The sequence below is a fragment of the Equus asinus genome, chromosome X (genome assembly GCF_041296235.1).
Source record: "Equus asinus isolate D_3611 breed Donkey chromosome X, EquAss-T2T_v2, whole genome shotgun sequence".
NCBI classification, from domain to species: Eukaryota; Metazoa; Chordata; class Mammalia; order Perissodactyla; family Equidae; genus Equus; species Equus asinus.
The window spans coordinates 36,130,007-36,151,611 of record NC_091820.1 but is presented as its reverse complement, the minus strand read 5'-3'; the positions used below and the strand labels follow the sequence as shown (position 1 = coordinate 36,151,611).

Below are 21,605 nucleotides of genomic sequence, written 5' to 3'. Positions count from 1 at the left end.
ATTGACTCCTCACCGGCAGACCTAGAACCCAGGCCCCAGGTATCCCCTGAAGCCAGGAGTTGGAGTCAGCCCTAACCAAACTGCCTGGAGGACTTTGGAGGTATTTTCCAGCAAAGAGAATGGATGTTCTCCTCAATCCATTATCCTCTTTCCTTCCCACGGTACCTTATAGAACAGGACTTACCAACCCTGTTTTCCAAAGTGAGAAAGAGGCTGGGCTATAGCAAGCAACTTGTTCAAGGCAATCCTCCCAACCTTTCCAGGTCACAGTGCACAAAAAACACTTGCATGGCACACTTGGGTGAACTAAAGATACGACTTGCCTAAGAGGCAATCTTTCCTGACACCTGTGCAATTCCTGGCCCTGTCTGGCAACTCTAGGGCTGAGGGGCCCATTTCTTTCCACCCTGCAACTCATTTGTGGCAGCTGTGGGACACATCAGTCGGGAAGCACTGGTTTAAGGCTACACAAGGTGCTTTCTGTCACACCACATGCACCTCCCTTGCTGATCCAACCTTAGCAGTGCAGGGAACCCCTACAACTCAGCAGAGCTCTTTACGGTGAGCACCACTCCTCCCTCCCCTCTCCCTGGGAGTCATATCATCAGGCTACAGGCAGTTGGCAAACTCAGTTATTGAGATAACCTCTCTGACTCAACTTCATGGAACACATCTAGGACGTCCGCATGACACGGTACACTAAAACAAAGACACAAACTTTATTTAGGCACAGATACATTTCCCAGCAAGGAAGGAAGGGGTTTGAAATCACAACTTCCTGAGGCAACTGGTTCCTGTGTACTTCTGACAGGAAGGTGGGAAGTGGGGTAGGGTCTAGGTCGCAGCATTAAGGCACAAGAAGCTCACCAATGATTAGAGCTAGGCAGAAAGAAGAGAGAGGAAGAGAGGCCTTAGAGGAGGAAGAGAAAGAGGAAAGGGAGGGGTCCTTGGGGAAGGTGGAGGAGGAGGAGGTGGAGGAAGAGGAGGGGAAGAAGGCCTTGGAGGAGACAGAGGCAGCATAGGAGGGAGCTGGCCTCAGATCATGTACAGAGTTGACCATGACAGACATCCTTGGGCCTGCGTTGGTTTAGCTGGGCCTGCTCCAGAGGAAGAAGTTACAGCGGGAGGCGGGGTCAGTGGGAGGACCACGGGGCCTGGCACACATGTAGAAGTGGCGGCCTAGGTTGGGTCCTGGCTTCTTCACAGTTCGCATCACACATGGCTCCCCGTGGCCCCCGCAGAGGGGCATGGGCGAGGGCCCCCCAAGCACAGACTTCCAGAATGAGGTCCGTAGCTCCTTCTCATCCTTGGCCTCTGAAGCCTTGGCCTGCTCCTCTACCACTTTGGCCATCACCTCCTCTTCTTGGGTCTTTGGGGTCATGCCCAGGCTAGGAAGCTCCAAGTTAGGAGAAGCTTGGGGATGGCTGGAGGATGGCTGGAAGTAGCTCCTCAGGTTTTTCTGGCCTCTGCTGGAGCCAGCCTGACTTGGCCGAGGCCGGGCTGAGCGCACACGGGCTTTGTTTTGGCGCATCTGTACCTGGGTTTGATCGCTGAGCTGCAGCGCCGACTGCCTGAACACAGGATCTTGTTCGAGACGAACCAGGAAGCGAAGGATCTTGAGCTGGGTGCCTGCAAATTCAGGGAGGAAGCGGGTGCACAGAGGTGGGCACTGTTTGGCAGGCACAGAGGACACACTCAAGACTGCACCCACGGGGCAGTGGTCAGAGCCCATCACCTCAGGTAGCAGAAAGGAGGCCTGGAAGGTGTCTATGACCAAGGTCCTGTCCCCCAGCACATAGTCAAGCCGGCAGCCATAGTTCAGAGGGCGGGCACCACTGACTACTGACCAGCAGGTGAAGGCCCCCTCCTGCTTTGGCTGGAAGCAGCGATAGCTATCAATGAAGGGCCCTACATGGGACTCAGCCTGGCACCCCGGGTTACTGAGCAAGCTGTCCATCCATTTGCGCCCTGGGTCGTCTTCAAAGCATTCCTGGGGAAGAAGAAAAGAGATGAAGAGAGAGGCATAACTAGATGCCTAAACTGAAAGGGACTTAGACTAACTGCTTCATTTTACAGAAAGAAAATGTGGTTGTTCCAAAGAAGATTACTGCTCAAGGTGACACAGTCCAGAACTGGCAGAGCTGGGATTCAATTTCCATCCTTACTGATTTAAACACCCAGGCTTGTTTTTTCCTCTGTATCGGGCTACAATTGCACTGCACCAGTCCATGAATGCCAAATCTGGAAGTTTGTTGTTTGCTTAATCAAAGCAATTCTTGGAACTGCTCACCAAAATAATGGAAAATAGGAAGTTAAAAGTGGTTACCTCTAGGAAATAGGGCTGGAGTGAAGAGTTAAGAAGACTGTTGCCTTTTCATTTAAACCCTCTGGCACTATTTGGCTTATCTTGTGTTTGTCAAAACCCTCACTGACCACCCCTCCCTCTTGAGTTGAGGCACTCCAGGGATCTATGTCTGAATACTTCCTTTGGCTATGATCCCCAATTCATTCATCCATCCAAACCACCCACCCACTCATTCAATGTAACAACCTTCAAAGAACACTGATTATATACCATACATGATGCTAGGGACAAAGTGGGAACCTGATCTCATCCTGGGGACCAACGAGGCTTCCTTTCAGGAGATGATCTGAAGCTGAGAAGTGAAGGCTGGGTGTTACAAGTTGAGAGAACAGCCTGTGTAAAGGGCCTGTGAAAGGAAGGGGCATTGTACCCAAAAGACTTGAGGGGGAAACCAGACTAGGGGCCAGGATATCAGCAGGAAATGACTATGTAGTCCACGCAAGCAAGAGATGATGGTCACTTAGACCAGGATGGCACCAGAGGAGACAGAGAAAAATGAAATTAAGAGATGATTTGGAGCTAGAATCAACAGTACTCGCTGACTGACTGAATGTGGGAAGGTGGGGGTAGAGAAGAAGGACAACACTAACACAATTCCCAGGATTCTGGCTGAAGTAACCAAGAGGATGATGGTGCCGTTTAAAGAAGACTAGAAGAGCCAGTCTCGTAGGAAGTAGACGTATTCTGCTATTTTGGAAAGACTGTATCTATCATGTGACCTGTACTATTAATTCTATTTTCCTGCAAGGAAGAACGTAAGAGGTGCACTTGAGAGACCTAGGATAGTTCTGAACTAAGGAGAGAAGGCATAAAGGTACATGACGCTATCACAGGAAGCAGAACGAAGAGACTGAGTAAATGCTTGATGAGCAATAAGGTAGAGAGGGACCGAAGGCTTACTCTTTCTAGTGTACACTCCCTTCTCCACCACATTACCATCACCATTCTCTCATTTCTGCTCATTTTCCCAGCTGGGATCTACATCTATGTTTATGTGGCTCTTCAGCAAACTCATAAAGGAATCTTCCTACAGCCCCTCTTGAGTCAAGCCAGTGCTAAGCTGCAAAAATTATTGACCCCTCCCCTCACGAGGCAAGCCAAGATGAGAACTGGCTTAGAGATTCTAGGGCAGTGGTTCTCAAGCATGACTGTACAATAAAATCAGCCTGGGAGCTTTTAAAAGATACTGCCACACTGGCCCCACACTCAACACATTCTGATTTACTTGGTCTGGGGCGGCACCAAGGTATTGATATTTTTGTAAAAGCTCCTTGTTCTAATATGCTGTCAGGAGTTGAGAACCATTGGCCTAGAGGGACTCAGAAATGAGAAGTTCATACAAGAAAAAGAGAGAGAAGGGAGCACATGCCCACCAATTCAGGGTACAGTGAGAAAAGCCAAAATGAGAATAACTTTTGCAATAGGCAGAGAGGAGATGACTCGGCTGGAGTGGACACAGTGTGTAGCAGTACTCAGGATGAAAATGGAGACTGGGCACAGACCAGAAAGAGCCTGGAATGCCAGGCCTAGATGTTTTCTCTGCATCACAGAGGTAACAGGGAGGTATTAAAGGTTCATGAGCAGGAAATCGTGAATTAGGGAAATGATCAAGGCAATGTGGAGTTCAACGCCCTCAAAATCTGGCCGCCAAAGGACTCTCCAGCCCCATCTCCTGCCACTCACCTCCCTCCCTATGTCACTCCCTAACAAGAATGGGACTTGCAGTTTTCCATGCACATGAGGCCAATTCTCAGCTTGCAGCCTTTGTTCACGCTAGAATGCCTTGCTCCGCCCACCCCAAAGCTCTGTTCTATTCATTTTTTAAGATTCAGCCATTTTCAGATGCCTCCCCTGATATCCAGGCTGGCCCAGGAACCCCATTTCTGGGTTCCTCTAACCTCCTGGGCTGCCATCTCTGCCTCAGCCCTGAAGACACCATTCCATAATGGGCTGATCACATGTCCATAGTCCATCACCATGCTGAAAGCTCTGAGGGGCCAAGAGCCAGAACTCACTAGTAACTGAGTCCCCAGCACGTGGCTTAGGGCCAGTCCAAGGTCACAGTCAGTAATGTCTACTCAAGGAATGAACAATCCTCAGTGCTTTGAGAGGAGTATTGCAAACTAAGCTCTGCTCTTCCATGAAGGATGCTGCACCTGGGCCAAAAAAGAGCACAGGTTCGCTAGCTGAACAGAACTACAGTCAGGCATGAGGCCAGGGGCATAGAAGAAGCCTTACCAGGTTGACTGCGTCCCAGTGGTCAATGGGGCGGTGGGCTGTATTCAGGTCACCCAGAATGATCACATGGCTGAAAAACAAGGTGGCACTGTCAACTGGACATTCAAGAAAGGGAAGCAGTAGTCCTGGCCTACCTACCTCCTCCTGGGCCCTTCTACACTGAGGCCAAAGTGGGAGCCAACAGCAACTCATGGTAGCCTACCTTTCCAATATTACCATAACCTTGCTGCCTTTTACAACCAACCCAATTCTGATGTCGGAAGGTGAAATCATTCCCTGTGTGATACGACTGTCTCACTGATCTCTATCTAATGGCATCTTTCCGGTCCTTCAAAGTTGAGCTCAGGTACCACTTCCTCTAGGAAGCATCCCTTGATTACTCTAACCCACCCTTTTCTGTCCTTCCCTGGGACAAGATCTTTTTCTTTTGCTCCAAGGCACTTTACCTTCTTTAACCCCTTTCATCCTTAAAACTATTCTGTGAGGTAGGGATTCATACACTCATCTGACAAAAGGGAAAACAGAGACAAGGCTAGCCTTGGGGCTCACAGTGAGTAAAAGGAGGAACCAAGATAGATGCTCAGAGGTATCTGAGCACAAAACCCATATTTGTGTCACTTTACGTGGTCCTCACAGCTCTTAGAAAACAGGGTCTATGCTGGTGTCTGCAACTGGGCTGCGAAGGAACTCAAAAGACAAAGACCCCATATTCCTCCCAATGGAGCTTGACAGAGGGCTGGACACCCAGGACAAACTCAAAAGAAGTCTTGCTGTCCAGGCTTACAGTACCTGCCAGCTGCCAGGAGGGCTTCTGCTCGGGTCTGCAGCAAGCGATAGAAGCGCATCTTAAAGGCCAGCCGCTCAGGCTTCCCAGGGTCCGCGTGAGGGCAGTACACGTTGATTAGGGTCAAGGTCTTCTCCTTCCCTTCACTTGTGCTGGGGAGAAAAGAACTCCCTCAACAAACGGGGGTCATTTTCAATCCTCCCCTCCCCTCCCCACACCATGTGGCTTCCACTAATGGTTATCTGTGGAATGGATGTGAAGGAAGGGGATAAAGAGACAATAAGTTGGCATACACAGGACCTAGGGGCTGACTACAGGTGAGGCAGAACGAGGGGCATCTAACGACACTCAGGTACGTGGTGATGGTGCTGCCATTTGCAAAGATAGGACACCCAGAAAGAGAGCAACTTGGGGCAATCAGTTCAGCATTGGCTAAGTTGCTTTTGAGTTACCTGTGGTAATAAGAGAGCCGGACCTCCCAGGCACCCCCCCCCCCCCCCCACTGTAGAGACGGGGAACTCAAGACTCAGAGGGGAACAGGATTTGCCCAGGGTCACATAGTGAGTAGCCCAGACAGGACGAGAGTCCAGGAAAGACAAGTTTGGGAAGTTTCCCATGGTGAATGCATGTTCATAAGGGGAGCCTCAGAATCACCACACTCACAGAGTAGAACCAGCAGTGCTCAGTGACAGGGGGATGTGGGCTATTACCGGATCTTGTGCTGTGTGAGGAGGGCCCGGCCCTCACTATCCAGAGCCCGAAGCTCTTCTTGGGTGAACTCATCCATGTTTCCATAGCAACCCACGTCCCCATTGTGAGTGGCAAGTAGGCCACTCAGGCCTTCTTCGGCAGCCACTGGAGTAGCACTGTCCTTACAGAAGGTGGCTACACCTGGAGACAGACAGGGTACTCTAAGCAGGCCTGGCAGCCAACAACCTGTTGCACAGCCTGTTGCCTTCACGGTCACCTGAGTCATCTTCATCAAGTGTGGCTCTATTGAGGGTTCTCCCAACTCAAGGGCCATGAATGGCTCCCTAGAGCCTGGGACAACTCTACTCAAACCCTGGAGTCTCAGTTCTTTCATCTAAAAAAGCCACAGAAGTTATAAACCAATGTGACCTCAAAAAATATAGATATGTATAATAATAAAAATTAAAAAGCCACAGAATAAAACAGCTAATATTCTAAGTGTTTTACATGGATACATGGTAAGTACTCAAAAAGTGTTAGCTATTATTATTATCACATGGACTAATTCACTTAATCCTTATAATAGCCCTTGGAGGTGGGCATTATTCCCATTTTCCAGCTGAGGAACCTGAGGCATAAAGAGGTTAAGTAACTTGCCGGAGGGTACACAGCTAGGAAGTAAGCTAGGATTCAAACCCAGGCAGTCTGGCTCCACACTTCGTACAATTAACCAGCATTCGATTGTGCTTCTGAGTTCCAAAAGGATAATTCTAAACATAAAAATTATCCTTCGCATAGTATGTGGCCTTAGCTCCATGGACTAAAAGCCTAAGTTTCTTATTACCTTCTCATCAAATATTGGAAACCCTTTGCTGTTCCTGCTTCCATCACTAATTTAAAGTCCCCAGAAAGCCCTAGTTACCAGAATAGCCACTACGGTTGCGGCTGAAGCTGAAATAGGAGTTATAGCCCTCAATGATAGCCAGGGGCTCCGTCAGCACATCCCCTGGAAAAGAGATGTAAGATTATGTCAGATATAAAACTAGGACCCAGGACACACAAAGGCCTGGAATTACAGTTGTAGGCTAATAATTCCTTGCACACATCAGAGCCAAAGTTGGGAGGAAAAAGGAAGTATCTACGAGTAGAGGAGGAGCTAGAAAGGCGGGGACTAGAAAGCGAATTGATATCAGAATTAGAAGGAGGGGGGAGACTATGTAATGAGAGGTGAAGAATAAGGAGGGAGGAGGCTGGGTGACTAGGTGACTGCAGGGTGCTGTGGGTGGGAAAACGGGAATATGGGAGAGAGAACTGGGAATCTGAGCTGGGGGTAGGAGAGGGAATTAGAGGATCTGAACTGAGGATCGAGGGAAAAGTTGTTAAGGGGTCTAAGAGGGGGGTGACCGGGACAGGGAAGAAGGAATCGGGATTGAGCTGGGGGTAGGAGAGGGGTGGGAGAGGGAATCAGTGGGTCTAAGCTTGGGGTGGGACATGAGGTATGCAAGATGAGAGGTTCTGAGCAAGGGAGGAAAGATGGGGGCAGAGATAGGGGAACTGAGGATCTCAGATGGAGGTGTAAAAGGAGGAAATTAGGAAGTCTGAGCTGAGGGCAAAGATGGGGTTGGTATTAAAGGATCCGAGCTGGGGGCAGGAAGGGGGAATTAGGAGGTCTGGCTTGGGAGTGGGAGATTAGTACCATGCAGTGGTGGTGGTGGGGGGGGGGGGAATGGGAGGATTGAGCCGGGGCGGGATAAGAAGAGAGAATTACAGGATCTGAACGAGGATGGAGGTTGCAAGGGGAAGGGGATTTAGGCTCTGCTGAGGACAGGAGGTGAAGTGGGAATTAGCAGACCTAGCTGGAGTGAGAAATCGGAATTTAAAGGGGAGGGGGATCAGGATACTGAACTGGGTCTAAGGGGAGGTCTCTAAGGATAGAGAAATGGGAAAGTGAAATGAGATGCAGCAAGGTGGAAAAGTCAGTGGAAAAGGGAGAGTATGGTAGGGGTCCTGGATTCTTGAGCCCTCACTGGTCACTTTGGTCTCCTGAAGACAGACGATGTCGGCATCCAGCTTGTCCAAAACGCGCCCCATGGCCATGGCGGTACAGTTGCTGGGCTCCTCGCATACCCCTTGTAGGGGTCTCCGGATCCCATTGATATTCCAGCTTACTACGCGCAACATCTTGACACTGAATCGCAACGCCTTCCAGCTGGCGCCAAACCTAGGCGCAGGCGAACTCCCAGAGGCCCCCACGCCGGCCAGGCCCAGCCTTCCGCGCGCATTTGCGCAGGCGTTCTCCTGCGTGCTACGAAAGGGTCGGACGCACATGGGGCGGGGCTTCGAGCCCGTTAGTTTTCATTGGCGGGAGGGGCGGATGCCAAACAGGTTGGTGCGGCTGCCAAGACGGAAGGAATAGCGAGACAAAGGCCTCCAGTTGCAGTCTTGCTGCTCTCACTGCACACTGGCCCAAAAACCTTAGTCTGACTGCGTTTCTGCTCTGCTCAAAAGTCATCTTGGTGCTTCCGATTACTTACAAATCGGATTTCACCACTTTTTAAGCAATGGAACCGCCGCGCGGCCGAAGCCCCGCCCCCAGTGCGCCAGACAGCCTCCCCAGTGCGCCGATGCCGCGAGCGCCGTGAGAGTAGCTCCCGTAACTGTTTGCGTGGGAGTGAGGGGCTCAAAGGGACCTTTGCAGCTGCAGGAGGGAGCAGTAAGAAGCGCTGTGATGGAATAAGACTTAGGGAGAGGGCCTCCGGCTTTCGAGGGAGAGGGAGAGAGGAGGCTGTCTTAGGCCCACTCTGTAGCCATTGTTTGTCTTGGGCTTTATAATATCCCTAAGGACGTGGCCCGACACATGCTTTTTCTTAGCTCTATTTCTGGGATAAGTAAAATCGAGGCCCAGAAAATTTAAGTGGGCTACCCAAGCTCCAGAGCAGCACTATCTCCCAGTGTAGCCCATGGCTTTTCCATATGCATTATCTGATGTCATTCTGAGAACAAGCCTGTAAAGGGCGTTAAGGTTAACTAAGAGAGGTTGAATGGATTCACCCTAGTCTCACAGAAGTGGTAGAGCCAGGATTCAAACCCTGTCTTAAACAGCTCAAGGAATACTTTCCTAAGAGTTTTTCCTAACCACGCACCTCCCCAGTTAGATCTTTTCCTCTGGGCCCACCCAGCACCCTATGGTCCATTCTGTCATAGCACTTATCACAATGCACAGCTACCATTGATTTCTGTTTCTGTCACTAGACTGCCAGCAACTTGAGAGCGATGACCATATCTGATTCATCTTGTTAGCCCCATTCCCTAATATAGGTCATAGCATGTATTATGAGTCAATAAATATTTGTTGAATGAATGAACAAACGGCAATAGCAAGAACATCAATAGGTTAGTGACTGGTTTTTGAGAACACAAAAATAAAAAAAATAGACATGGTCAATGTCCAGGGAAGAGAATAACTTTGCATCCATAGGTGCCTCACCCACAATTGTAGCATAGTTATTTTCCCCCCAGAATTCCATAGCCTTAGAGCCATCATCCTCAATGTCCGCAGAAAAGACCCAATGAACTCCTTTTCCTCCTGAAGGACTTAAAGGTTATCTTCAAGTTGTTGCCATCAGAAAATAGCTCTTCAATTAAAATAAAAATTTTGGTGCTTTGAGCTTTTTCGTGCTTTGGTGGTTATTGGCTCAGGATTGAATCCCAGGAGTGGTATAACTAGGACAAAGGAAATGAACATTTTTATTGCTCTTGCTTCATATTGCCAGATCGCTTTTCAGTAAGGGATCATGCCCATTTACACTGAAGACCAATCTGAAACTTAGTCCCAAGGAAATCCAGATCTTGCCTGTCTCCATTGCTGGTTTTAATTTCCCCATTCTGCAGTGGCTTGTTAATATTAGTTCTGACCTTTGGGGCAAGGTGAACACATGGTTGGCCTGAAGAGAAAAGGCTCCGTCTGGGTGGCTCAGGAACTTCTTTGGCAACTGCAACAGCTGATATTTCAACAGAGCACACACCCCTCCCTTACTAAGGGTACTTCTCAAGTTTTCCCAGGGAACCAACGAAAAGCTCCAGGCTCCCTCTTTGACGCCACCCACTGGACCTGCTTTGGGGGTCTAAATGCGAGAGAGCTGTGTGTCGGATAACTAGCGATGGAAGAAAAAACTTCTAGGAGAACAGGTAGGTGAGACAGAAGGAGACATAGATAGGAGTTACACAAATCCAAATCCATTCTTCAGGCCCTCTGGAAAGTTTTCTTTGCATAGGTGGTCAATTAAAGTGTACCTTAAAGGGTATGGGAGAATTTGGAAAAAGATGAAATCTATATCTAATTATCTGTCTATTATCTATTCTGACCTGTCTTTGTGGGACACTGGCCCAAAAGGCAGCTCTCTAGCAACTTTGGAAGTCTCTCTAACATGGTCTATCCAGTTTTGCATGAGCTGGCTGAATAAAGTAGGGCTGGTTTGCTGTGCCACTTTGAACAAGCTTTTTAGCTTCTGTGGGCTTTAATAGCCTTCTCACTAAAATGGAAATTGAAGTCCCTAGCCTACTTCCCTCAGAGGGCTGTCTCAAGGTGGAGAGGAGTGGGAGGACAGGAATCAAAGCTCTTCGGAAATATTTCAGGACTTCTATGCTCTGTGTGAGATTACTGATCCTGCTTTTTCTGTAGCCTCCCCAGGCAATACCACTCACAACCTTCCAGCTGCTCTGTTCCTTAAGTGACTGTGGTCTGTGGAGAGCCACTCTAGGACTAGGATGCAGTGAGCCTTGGGCCCCAGGCATGGGGCTGAAAATAGTGGGGGGATGGTAGGCCAGGGCGGTGGCTCAGAAGTGAATCCTAGGCTGCTGCCACAGAAGGCCTGTTGCTCATGCGTAGGCACCTGACCTGTGAGCATGTGGCTCATCTCCCCTCCACATGCTAACCCCCCACAGATGCATTCACATCCACACACTCCAAGAATTACCAATAGGGAGACCACATTTGTGATTCTGTTACCCATCAGTACTGTCTTGATAGTGCTTTTAACAAGATTCTCCTACATACCTTGTGCTTTGAGAGGATGGTCAGGATCTGTAGGTCTCAGGAAGTCACACTGTATGCTTTTCCTCCCTAGAGTTAATCCCATTTTAGAATTTGTGGCTCAGCTCTTGGTCTTGAGTGAGTCTCTGATACTGAGTGAACCCTTTTTCTGCAACTAGTTAATTGGACCTTTTCAGGGGAGACTTTATTCTTTTGTCTATTCTGTTCTGCCCATTCAAGGTTGAGAAACTTTCTAGATGCCACCTTCTACCTTCAGACCAAGTTAGTTCCCCCACCCAGTTCCCTGCATAGCTGTCTTTTATAACATTTACCTTGTTGAATGATTGTTTGTGCACATGTTTGTCATCTAGGGGAGAGAGATGTAGATTGTACAAACATGCATTGAGCAAATGTCTCCTCTGTGTCAGGGCCTGAGCTGGACACTGGAAACACAGATCACAGATAACTGAGATCCAGTCCCCATCCTCAAGCAGCTCACAGTCTAGTAGGGAAGTGGACCAGTAAAACACTGGTGGATACTTACTCAGATAGACAGAAGCATATAGGCAATATGAGAACCAAAGACAAAGCCTATCCCAAGGATGCAGGGAAGGCTTCCCAGAGGGGGCAAATATTGAACCAGGCCTAGAAGAGTGAGACAGTTTTGATTGAGAATGGAAGGGAAGAGAAGGCATTCCAGGCTGAGCAAAGGCCCAGACGGAAAAAAGTACACAGTATGTTTTGAGGCCCAGGCTGAGGTCTTCCCATCAAGCTTGTTTAGTTCTCCTGCTTCTAGTATCAAAACTGATAACAGAGGTTAAAAAAAAGAAACTAGTTCCAGGCAGTTTTAAGTTGGGTTTTTAACCCTGGGCCCCAGGTTTACCCTTGCAGACCTTGCCAAAAGCTCGCTAGCCTCCTGTCTCAGATTTCCTGCTGCTAAAATTATCTTTTTGCCTCTTGGGAGGGTCATGAGGACAAAATTGTAAACATAGAAGAGAGGTTCATGTGACTGGCTCAGTTACCTTGGACAAGCCACTTTCCCTCCCTAGACTTCAGTTTCCCTGTGAGGCTAATGAGAATGTTTGTAAGCTGCGCTAGGGTAAGGAGTATGTTGTTGCTTTGTGGGCCATGGAAAATATACATGTAAAGTGTTAGTATTAAGATTATTACCATTATCAGGGTGATACCAGTTAGGAGACTTATTAGGGTTAAGAGAGTTTTATTTCTTCCAAAGTCTAGTTCTGAGACTCTAAAATTTCTGAGCTAATCTGGAAGACCACATTCTTAAATCAAGCTTGATTGATCAATTAACCAAAGCTGAGCCCTGGACTAGGAGAAATCAGGTCCCTAGTGTTCTACTTCTGACTTGGTGACTTATTTGCTATAGGACATTAGGAAAATACTTCCTTCCCCTCACTAGGCCTCCATTTTCTTAGCTGAGAGTGTTGGATGAAACAATTTCTAGAGTGTTTATCACAAAACTGAAAAAGTAACAGTGAATTCATCTTTCTAATTGATTGGCAGGAACTCTTTATTTATTAGAAAGGGTAACCCTTTGTCATAATATTAGAAGTTTCATTTGCTGAGTGTTTCCTGAATGCTCAGCACTACATTAGAAGTTGCAGATTAGCTAAAGAGGTGATTGATCATTTACTTCACAAAGGGAATCAGTGTTAGGTAGTATATTTTGAGCATTTCCCAGGTTTATTTACGTGTATTAACACGTTGAATGTTCAACAACCCTAAGAGGGTAGGTACTCTAATCAGATGAAAAAACTGAGGCACTGAAAAGTCTTCTCCCCAGGGTCTCATAGCAAGAGGCAGAGGTAGGATTCCACTCCGGTAGTATGGCTCCAGAGCCCATTGTTCTTAACCACTGTGATCCACTGCCTCATAGATTCATTTAGATGGACAGGCTCTGAAATGTATTGAAAGTTGGGTATGATTTATACACAACAGCTGGAGGTAATCTAACCCTTATGTAGACTAAGACACTGAGAATGTATTTTAGGGAACTTCTTAAAAGGTAACGTGGAACTGAGAGCCTTGGAGGGCAGGGATTGGAGATTTCTGTCCCCTGGAGATTGCCCCTGTGTAGCTCAGCTCAGTGGAAGAAGGTTGAGTTTCCTCGTAGCCAATGACTGGAGGTTCATCAGGGGGTGGGAAGGTTGCAAAATAATGTATTAAGAGCACACTTGGACATCTTCCAGTGAGCTGTGCCATTAGATGAGTTCCACACATAAAAGCCTCAAAACAACCAGGGTAAGGCGAGGGTAAACAGAGACATCTAAGTGGCATGGCTCTGGCTTATGGACTTGTCCTACTTTCAGGCCATTGCTCCCTGCTCCCCACACTCTGCCTGCTGCAGCCTCCAGCCTAAGCCTCCATTCCCATGGCTTGGCATAAGGAACTTTAGCCAGCTCCTGGATCAGATCACGATGCCTTTCTCCTCAGGGCACCTGATGGCAGCCGGCAGCCATGTGGGCAGTGCTTACCATCTCTTCCCCCAGCAATGGCTACATTTACCCCTCTTCCCGAGGTGTCAGGTTTACTCTGATTTCTTTAGCCCTGGCTGGAGAAAGCGTATAGATGATTGGATAGTGCCCATCTCTCCAGGAGTGGCCCAGCCAGCACATTTTAGGAGGCAGAGGCCCTGTGGCAGGAAAGGCAGCAGAATTCAGGCAAAGACAAGAGTTGCAATGCCATCTTGTGGGGGAGGGTGGGGCAGTGAGGCAGTGAATCTTCCACTTCCAGTCCGAGTCTTTGATTGCTCAAAACATTGCAGTTTTCAGTAGGGACTCCGTGTTTGTGTGTTTGTACTTGGGAACCTTGCATTTCTGATTTGTGTATCTGTTTCTGGGCTGGAACTTGACATTCTACTTGGGCTCATTTTTTATTTCAAAGCTGATAAAGCTGCTAAGACCTGCCTCCATCACCTTTGCCTCCCCACCCCACACAGGATTTAAGCACATGATGTTTGGTCTTTTATTTGCATACTCTTACTAGTCCTGTCTTCATTGGAGGGAAGTGACTGGCCAGACCTGGGTTGTCTTGCTGGCTGCCTTCCTTGCTGGGCTCTAACTTATCTCCTATGTACACAGCCCTTGGAGTTCAGAGGCCTCTGCTCACCTCTGCCCAACCTCTCCCTCTCTGCACCCAAGCCCCCACCGGTACACACAGGAGCAGAGGCAGGCAAGGCAGGCAAGGACTAGGAAAAAGGAGAGGGGCCTGGAGACAGGCTGCCAGAGAGCTCAGAAGCCCAGTGCACCTCTCTGTCCCAACTCTGTCCTCCTGCAGCTGTGGCCACAGCAACAGAAGAGACAGCTAGTAAGACAGGAAGTGAGGCCCGGTACCTTGTGGACAGTGGTGTCATTAGCCGCAACGCCTAAGATGTCTCAAGAGATGGGAGAGCTCACCCAAACCAGGTTGCAGAAGATCTGGATTCCACACAGCAGCGGCAGCAGCGGGCTGCAACGGAGGAGGGGCTGTAAGTGGGGTTTGCTTCTGTGGGCTTCAAGGTGGCAGTAGAGTGGGTGTAGAAGAAGAGCAAAGGACATGCCCCCTATCCACTCCCACCCCAACCTGAAAGTTGGAATAGATGAGTAAGGTGAAACAGCTGTAGGATAAGAGGCTAATGTCAGGAAAGGTAAAGAAAGAATGAGAAAGAGAGAGAGATGAAGATAGAGAAAAAATGAGGATTAGGTAAAGACCATCTTAATCAGAGGGATTTTTGACTAGGAACTTTTTCTTTCTTATCCAGAGCTTATTTAGAATGGCTCTTGTTTAAAATTTGACATTTCTAGTTTGGAACTCTTCATTGCAAGCCTAGAATGTTTCATTTTGGCAACCTTAGTGTAGCGTCTGGAAATTGGTCCCGTTTGAAATAAGGTGATGGTTCCTGGCATCGTTTCTCAGGGGACAGGTGCTGGGTACGCAACAGTACCCTGTCCTTGGTCACTTTTACTCCTCCCCTTTCTCAAGCCTCTTCTAATAAGTCCATACTTGACTGGGTCGGGAAAGGCTGGGTGTCCTGTCACCTGCATTGCCTTCTTGGCACATGTGGACACTTTTTCTGCTCTGGGGATTTGAGGGAGAAGACATTCAGTCTCTCAGGGACAGCCTGCTGATGTAATGGTCACTTTGAAAATTTCAGAAAGAGTAGGAGCAAAGGAGAAGCAGACAAAATCTGTAAATATTTTTTTTAAAAACTGGAGTATACCTTTTCCCATAGATAACAGGGGACAGTTGTGGACAAAGGTGCTTCCAGGCCAAGGATTATGGCCTGAGGAGCCATAAGGTGGGCAAAGACAAGACAGCTGTGGACTGTGGAACCCAGACATTTCAAGGACCAGCTGACCAAGTTTACACCATGCTAATGCTAGAGGAGGTCCAGGCTCAAGGCTAGTGGGGGGAGAGGTAATTGCTTAGAGGAGCCAGGAAGATGGAGGATGTAGGGTATGGATGGAGGAAGAAAAGGAAGAGGGGGAAAAATCCAGCTTCCTGTTTTTCCTCCTCTCCACCTGCAGTTTCACTCACTCATCTGGAGATCTAGGGAGCCTGGATGAGACTGAGAGAATTATATCCCACCCCCACTCACCCAGCCACTCTTTGTCCTTTCCAAGGGGCTGTTGGGTTTAGATGGCAAGCAGGCAAGCCGGCAAGCCATTCTCTGCATACATGAGTCCTCCAGAGTTAGGACCCTAATATTCCTGGGAACTCTCTCTTTCAGGTTGGAGAAATAATGCACATAAATTACCCAGTATAGTCTCTGTCACATAGAGGGTGCAAGATAAATATGTGCTCACTTTAATTCTGAGTCTCTCTTTCGTCAGCTGTAAAACAGGATTAATAACTACCTTCCATATTGTTGGGGTGATTCAGTGATTCACAGGTTCTGGATCCAGACTGCCTATTTTTTTAAAAAGATTTTATTTTTTCCTTTTTCTCCCCAAAGCCCCCCAGTACATAGTTGTATGTTCTTAGTTGTGGGTCCTTCTAGTTGTGGCATGTGGGACGCCGCCTCAGCATGGCTCGATGAGCGGTGCCATGTCCGCGCCCAGGACTCAAACCGACGAACCACTGGGCCGCCTGCAGTGGAGCGTGCGAACTTAACCACTCGGCCACGGGGCCAGCCCCCAGACTGCCTATTTTTGAACTCCAGCTCTGCCACCTCCTGCTGCTGTGACCTTGGACAAGTCTCTTAAGCTCTCTGTGCTTCCATTTCCTCATCTGTAAAATGAAGTCAATAATAGTATTATTGTGAAGATTAGAGAACCAAAGCATATAAAATTCTTAGAAGAGTGTCCAGTTCATTGTAAGCACTCAATAAATGTTAGTTTTTATTATTGTTTAAACAAGAAGGTGGGTGTGTAATCTTTTTGCCCATCAAATCCCCAGCATCAAGCCTGGAGCCAGGCAATAGCAGATACTCAGTAAATGGTCACTCTGTGCTACTTCCACTCTACCACTCACCATAGGCAAGCGTGGGGCTCTGTGTGCACAGGACGGTCACTCATTAGTGATTAACTGAATTATGTCAGACCACAGATGTGATAAACTTAAATAGTGGTTGCCAAGTCCTGCCCTGGGCAATGTCTGCTTCACCTTCCCTGCTGGAAAGGCCAGGCTATTCACCCCAGAAAGATCCAAATTAACTTTTGCTTGGAGCATCCTCTCTAGACCTGCCTGGCCCCAAAGGGGTCAGTTGGGGAGGGGAGGCACACAATCACTTAGTGACATTGTTCTGGGGATTAAATTCGTTAACGTGTGTAAAGTGCTTGAACAGCTATCTGTATTCATCTGTGACTTGTTTTTCTAATTCAACATTATGCTTTGTACGCCATCTACATTATTGTTGCATGCAGTTGTAGCTTACTTATTCTCCTTGCCGTTTGAGAGTACATTTTGTGAATATCCCACAGTTTACTTATCCATTTTACTCTGGATGAGCATGTAGGTAGTTTCTAGTTTATGGCTATGAACAATACTGCAATGAAAATTTTTCTCCCCATAAATTTTGGAATCAACTTTTCAAGTTACAAACACACACGCGCGCACACTCATGGCAAAACTTGGGGTTTTGGTTGGAATTACATTCAATCTGTAGATCAGTTTAAGGAGAGTTAACATCTGTGTGATATTGAGTCTTCTGTAAACATGGTATGTCTCTCCATCTATTTAGACTTTTTTCATATTATTTGAGTAAAGTTTTATGATTTAAAAGGGTTTGCACATCATTGTAAGAAATTTTTTTTGCTTATTTTTTATTGCTATTGTAAACAATATCTGTTTAAAAAAGTACATTTTATAGCAGTTTATTGCTAATGTATACAAACATAATTGTGTTTTTTTGTATATTGTAAGTAGCAAACCTGATAAACTTTCTTATTAATTTTGATAATTTGTATGTAAATGACAGTTTTCTTTTTTCCCCTCCAATCCCTATATTTTTTATCTCTTTTTCTTATATCACTGCAATGCTAGGACCTCCTACCTCCAAAACACACACCATTTTCAGTACAATGTTGAATAGTGTGCATTTTTATGTTTATCCTAATTTTAAAAGGATTGCTTTTAAAGTATCACCATTGAATAAGTTTGCTGTAGTTTTTTTGTAGATATCCTTTAACAGGTTAAGGAACTTCTAGTGTATTCTTAGTTTGCCAATAGGATTTTTTTTAAGATGAGTAGGTGTTGAATTTTATTAAACATATTTCTGTATCCACTGAGATGCTGTGTTGATTTTCTATTTTAATCTGTGAATGTGAATTACATTAGAGATTTTTTTTGTGTTGATCAAACCTTGCAGTCCTAGGAAAATAAAAACTACTGGATTTAGTTCATTAATATTTTGTTTAAGAATTTGACATTTTGTTCATAAATGATTGGTCTGTAATATTTTTCCCTTCTCATGTTTCCCGGTTTGATTTTAGTGTCATAAGATGAAGTGGGAACTATTTCCTTTCATTCTATTTTCCGACAGAGGTTGTCCGAGGAACTATCTGTTCTTTAAATATTTGGCACAACTTCCAGGTAAAACCATCTGGGCCTGGTGTCTTCTTTGTAAGAAAATTTTAACTGATGCAATCTTTCAAATAGTTATAGAACCCAGTTTGCTGTTTCTATTTGTCAGTTTTGTGAAGTTACAGTTTCCTAGGAGTTTTTGTCTTTCACATCACTTTTTAAATTTGTTTATGTAAAGTTTTCATCTTCAGATTTTTAAAATCTCTGTTGCATTTGTAGTTACATCCTCTCTTTTGTTCTAATATTGTTTATTTGTACCTTCTCTTTTTTTCTCTTCATCAATCTTGCCAGAAGTTTATCACTTTTATAAGTTTTTTTACATAATCAACTTTTGGCTTTTTGATTCTTTCTGTTATGTTTTTGTTCTCTATGTAACTATTTTTCTTATCATTATTCTATTTGTTTCACTTTCTTTGGATTCATTCTGTTGTTCTTTGTTTCACTTCTGGAGTTGGATGCTCAGCTCATTAATTTTCAGACTTTATTCGTTTTGAATATAAGCTATATTTCAATGTTATAATTTGCCTACTAAACAGGGCTGATATTCCACAGATGCACAATTATATGGACATACGAATATTTTAAATATTTCTAGACCGTTTGGTAAATAGGCGCTGGGCTTTCTTAGTTTCTCCATCAGTTACCCAGTTGTCCTGGCCTCCTCAGTCCCTTTCCCAGGACCTGCTGATTACCATTTAGCAGCTAACTGGTTAATACCTGGCACAGCAGGAGGCCTCCAGTAATTGGTGCCAGCCCTTGGGCCAATTTCTATTTTGAGAGATCAGTGCCCTTGCCTTTCTAGTTTGATTCCATTCTCATCAGAGAACAAATTTTGTATGATTTCAGTTCTTTGAAATCTATTGAGATTTCCTTTATGGACCAACATATGGGCATTTTTGGTAAATGTTCCATGAGGACTTGACAACAGGTACATTTTACAGTTGAGTTTAGTGTAGTATATACTTCAATTAAGTCGTGTTTGTTAATCTGGCTTACATGCCCTATAGTCTTCTGGGGTTTTATCTTATTATCTTTATTATCTATTATCTATCTTATTATCTATTATTTTATCTTATTTAGCTTATTGATATAGAAAATTTGTTAATGTCCCCTTATAACTATGTCAATTTTGAAGCTTTGTAAATAGTTACAAACAAATTTAGAATTGCTGTGTCTTCCTGGAGAATTGAATGTTTTATCAATGTATGAGGAAATTATTTCTGGGAATCTAGTATCATTGGCATTTTGCCCTACAATCATTTTTTTCCTGATATTAATATATATGATTTATTTAGCTTAATATTTGCCTAGTATATCTTTTCCTGTACTTTTTTAAAAATTGTTTTTGCTAGAGATATAATTCACATACCATGAAATTCACTATTTTAAAGTGTACAACTTAGTGGTTTTTAGTATATTCACGTGGTTGTGTACTGTCACCACCAATTCCAGAATATTTTCATCACCCCCAAAAGAAACCCCATACCCTTTAGAGTCATTCCGGATTCTCTCCTCCTCTCAGCCTCTGGCAACCACTAATCTATTTATTGTCTGTATAGATTTGCCTATTCTGGACATTTCATGTAAATGGAATCATACAATATGTGGCCTTCTGTATCTGGCTTCTTTCATTGGGCATACTGTTTCAAGGTTAATCCACGTGTAGGTACTTCATTCCTTTTTAAAGCTAAATACTATTCCATTGTACGGATATACCACATTTTGTTTACCCATTCGTGAATTGATGGACATTTGGGTTGTTTCCACTTTGGGCTATTATGAATAATGCTGCCATGAACATTCTTGTACAGGTTTTTGTGTGGACATATGTTTTCATTTCTCTTGCATATATACCTAAGAGTGGAATTGCTGAGTCTTCTTGTAACTCTATCTATAATGCTTTGAGGAACTGCCAAAATGTTTTTCTAAGTGGCTTCACCATTTTACATTCCCAAAAACAACATATGAGGGTTCCAATTTCTCTCTGTCCTCATTAATATGTGTTATTTTCATTTTTTTATTATAGCCATCCTAAGTGGGTATCAAATTATATCTCATTGTGATTCTCATTTGTGTTTCACTGAAGACTAATGATATTGAGCATCTTTTCACGTACTTATTGGCCTTTTGTATATCTTCTTTGGAGAAATGTCTATTCAAATTCTTTGCCCTTTTTTTAATTAGCTTATTTGTGTTTTTATTGAGTTGATTTGTAAGAGTTCTTTATATATTCTGGAAACTAGACTCTTATCAGATATGTGATTTGCAAATATTTACTCCCATTCTGTTGTCTTTTCACTTTTTTTTTTTTTTTTTGAGGAAGATTAGCCCTGAGCTAACATCTGCCACCAATCCTCCTCTTTTTGCTGAGGAAGATTAGCCCTGAGCTAACATCTGCTGCCAATCCTCCTCTTTTTGCTCAAGAAGATTGGCCCTGAGCTAACATCCATGTCCATCTTCCTCTACTTTATATGTGGGACGCCTACCACAGCACGGCTTGCCAAGCGGCGCCGTGTCTGCACTCAGGATCCGAACCGGCAAACCCCAGGCTGCTGAAGCAGAAAGTGGGAACTTAACCGCTGCACCACCGGGCCAGCCCTGTCTTTTCATTTTCTTGATAGTGTCTTTTGAAGTACAAAAGTTTTTAATTTTGATTAAGTCCAAATCACCTATTTTTTCTTTTGTTGCTTTTGCTTTAGGTGTCATGTCCCAGGAACCATTGTCTAACCCAAGGTCACAAAGATTTATGCCCTCTAAGAGTTTTATAATTTTAGCTCTTACATTTAGGTCTTTTATCCATTTTGAGTTAATTTTTACATATGATTTGAGGTAGGAGTCCAGCTTCATTTTCTGCATGTGGATATCCAGTTGTCCCAGCACCATTTGTTGAAAAGACTCTTCTTTCCTCCACTGAATTTTTTTGGTATCCTTGATGAAAATCAATTGACCATAAATTTGAGAGTTTATGATGTCCTATTCCATTGGTTTGTATATCTAGCCTTATGCCAGTGCCATATTGTCTTTATTACTATAGCTTTTTAATTGTTTTAAAATTGGGAAATGTGAATCCTCCAACTTTGTCCTTCTTTTCCAAGATTATTTTGGCTCTTCTAAACTCCTTGAATTTCCATATGAACTTTCGGATCGACTTGTCACTTTCTGCAAAGAAGTCAGCTGAGATTTTGATAGGGATTGTGTTGAATCTGTAGACCAATTGGAGAGTATTAACATCTTAACAATATTAAGTCTTAGGTCCATGAACCTGAGATGTTCCATTCATTTAGGTCCTCTTTAATTTTTTCAACAGTGTTTTGTAGTTTTCAGAGTATAAGTTTTGTATTTCTTTTATGTACTTCTAAGTATTTTTTGATGCTATTATAAATTGAATTATTTTTCTTATTTCATTTTGTTTGCTTTTGCTCCTGCATGGAAATATAATTGATTTTTATATATTGATCTTGTATCTTGCAACA

General features: G+C 44.9%; 2 protein-coding genes across 11 annotated transcripts in view; one reads left to right on the top strand and one right to left on the bottom strand.

Annotated features, from left to right (window-relative positions):
* Nucleotides 1-700: 700 nt before the first annotated feature.
* APEX2 (apurinic/apyrimidinic endodeoxyribonuclease 2) lies at nt 701-8,386 on the bottom strand. Of its 3 annotated transcripts, XM_070502537.1 has the most exons (6): nt 8,105-8,381; nt 7,000-7,083; nt 6,098-6,278; nt 5,393-5,539; nt 4,604-4,673; nt 701-1,990 (listed from the first exon to the last, which is right to left on the bottom strand). In XM_070502537.1, exons 1-6 carry the CDS (start codon nt 8,256-8,258, stop codon nt 1,088-1,090), a joined length of 1,539 nt encoding a protein of 512 aa, XP_070358638.1. In that variant the 5' UTR covers nt 8,259-8,381; the 3' UTR covers nt 701-1,087. The 3 variants fall into 3 exon arrangements, with proteins under 3 accessions (XP_070358638.1, XP_070358641.1, XP_070358640.1); XM_070502540.1 differs by lacking the exon at nt 6,098-6,278 and having other exon boundaries at nt 8,105-8,386; XM_070502539.1 differs by lacking the exons at nt 6,098-6,278; nt 7,000-7,083 and having other exon boundaries at nt 8,105-8,341.
* A 1,643-nt stretch (nt 8,387-10,029) lies between these two features.
* PFKFB1 (6-phosphofructo-2-kinase/fructose-2,6-biphosphatase 1) overlaps nt 10,030-21,605 on the top strand; it is a 74,642-nt gene continuing 63,066 nt past the window's right edge. For 2 of the 8 annotated variants that reach the window (XM_070502886.1, XM_070502884.1), the window contains exon 1: nt 10,030-10,265. Coding sequence is in view for 4 of the 8 variants with exons in the window: in XM_044763351.2 (XP_044619286.1) it covers nt 14,500-14,596 (97 nt within the window). In the remaining 4 variants the exon portion in view is untranslated. Of the gene's footprint in view, nt 10,266-14,198; nt 14,597-18,905; nt 19,061-21,605 lie in introns of those variants that run through there. The other 6 variants (XM_044763351.2, XM_070502887.1, XM_044763352.2 and 3 more) reach the window with 6 other exon arrangements.

Excerpts from the sequence above, each read along its gene's own strand:
- APEX2 (XM_070502537.1), bottom strand. The coding sequence starts at position 8,258 with ATGTTGCGCGTAGTAAGCTGGAATATCAATGGGATCCGGAGACCCCTA. Across the intron at positions 5,540-6,097 it reads CTCACACAGCACAAGATCCG|CACAAGTGAAGGGAAGGAGA; the intron begins GTAATAGCCCAC and ends TTTTCTCCCCAG. Across the intron at positions 1,991-4,603 it reads ACTGGGACGCAGTCAACCTG|GAATGCTTTGAAGACGACCC; the intron begins GTAAGGCTTCTT and ends CTTCTTCCCCAG.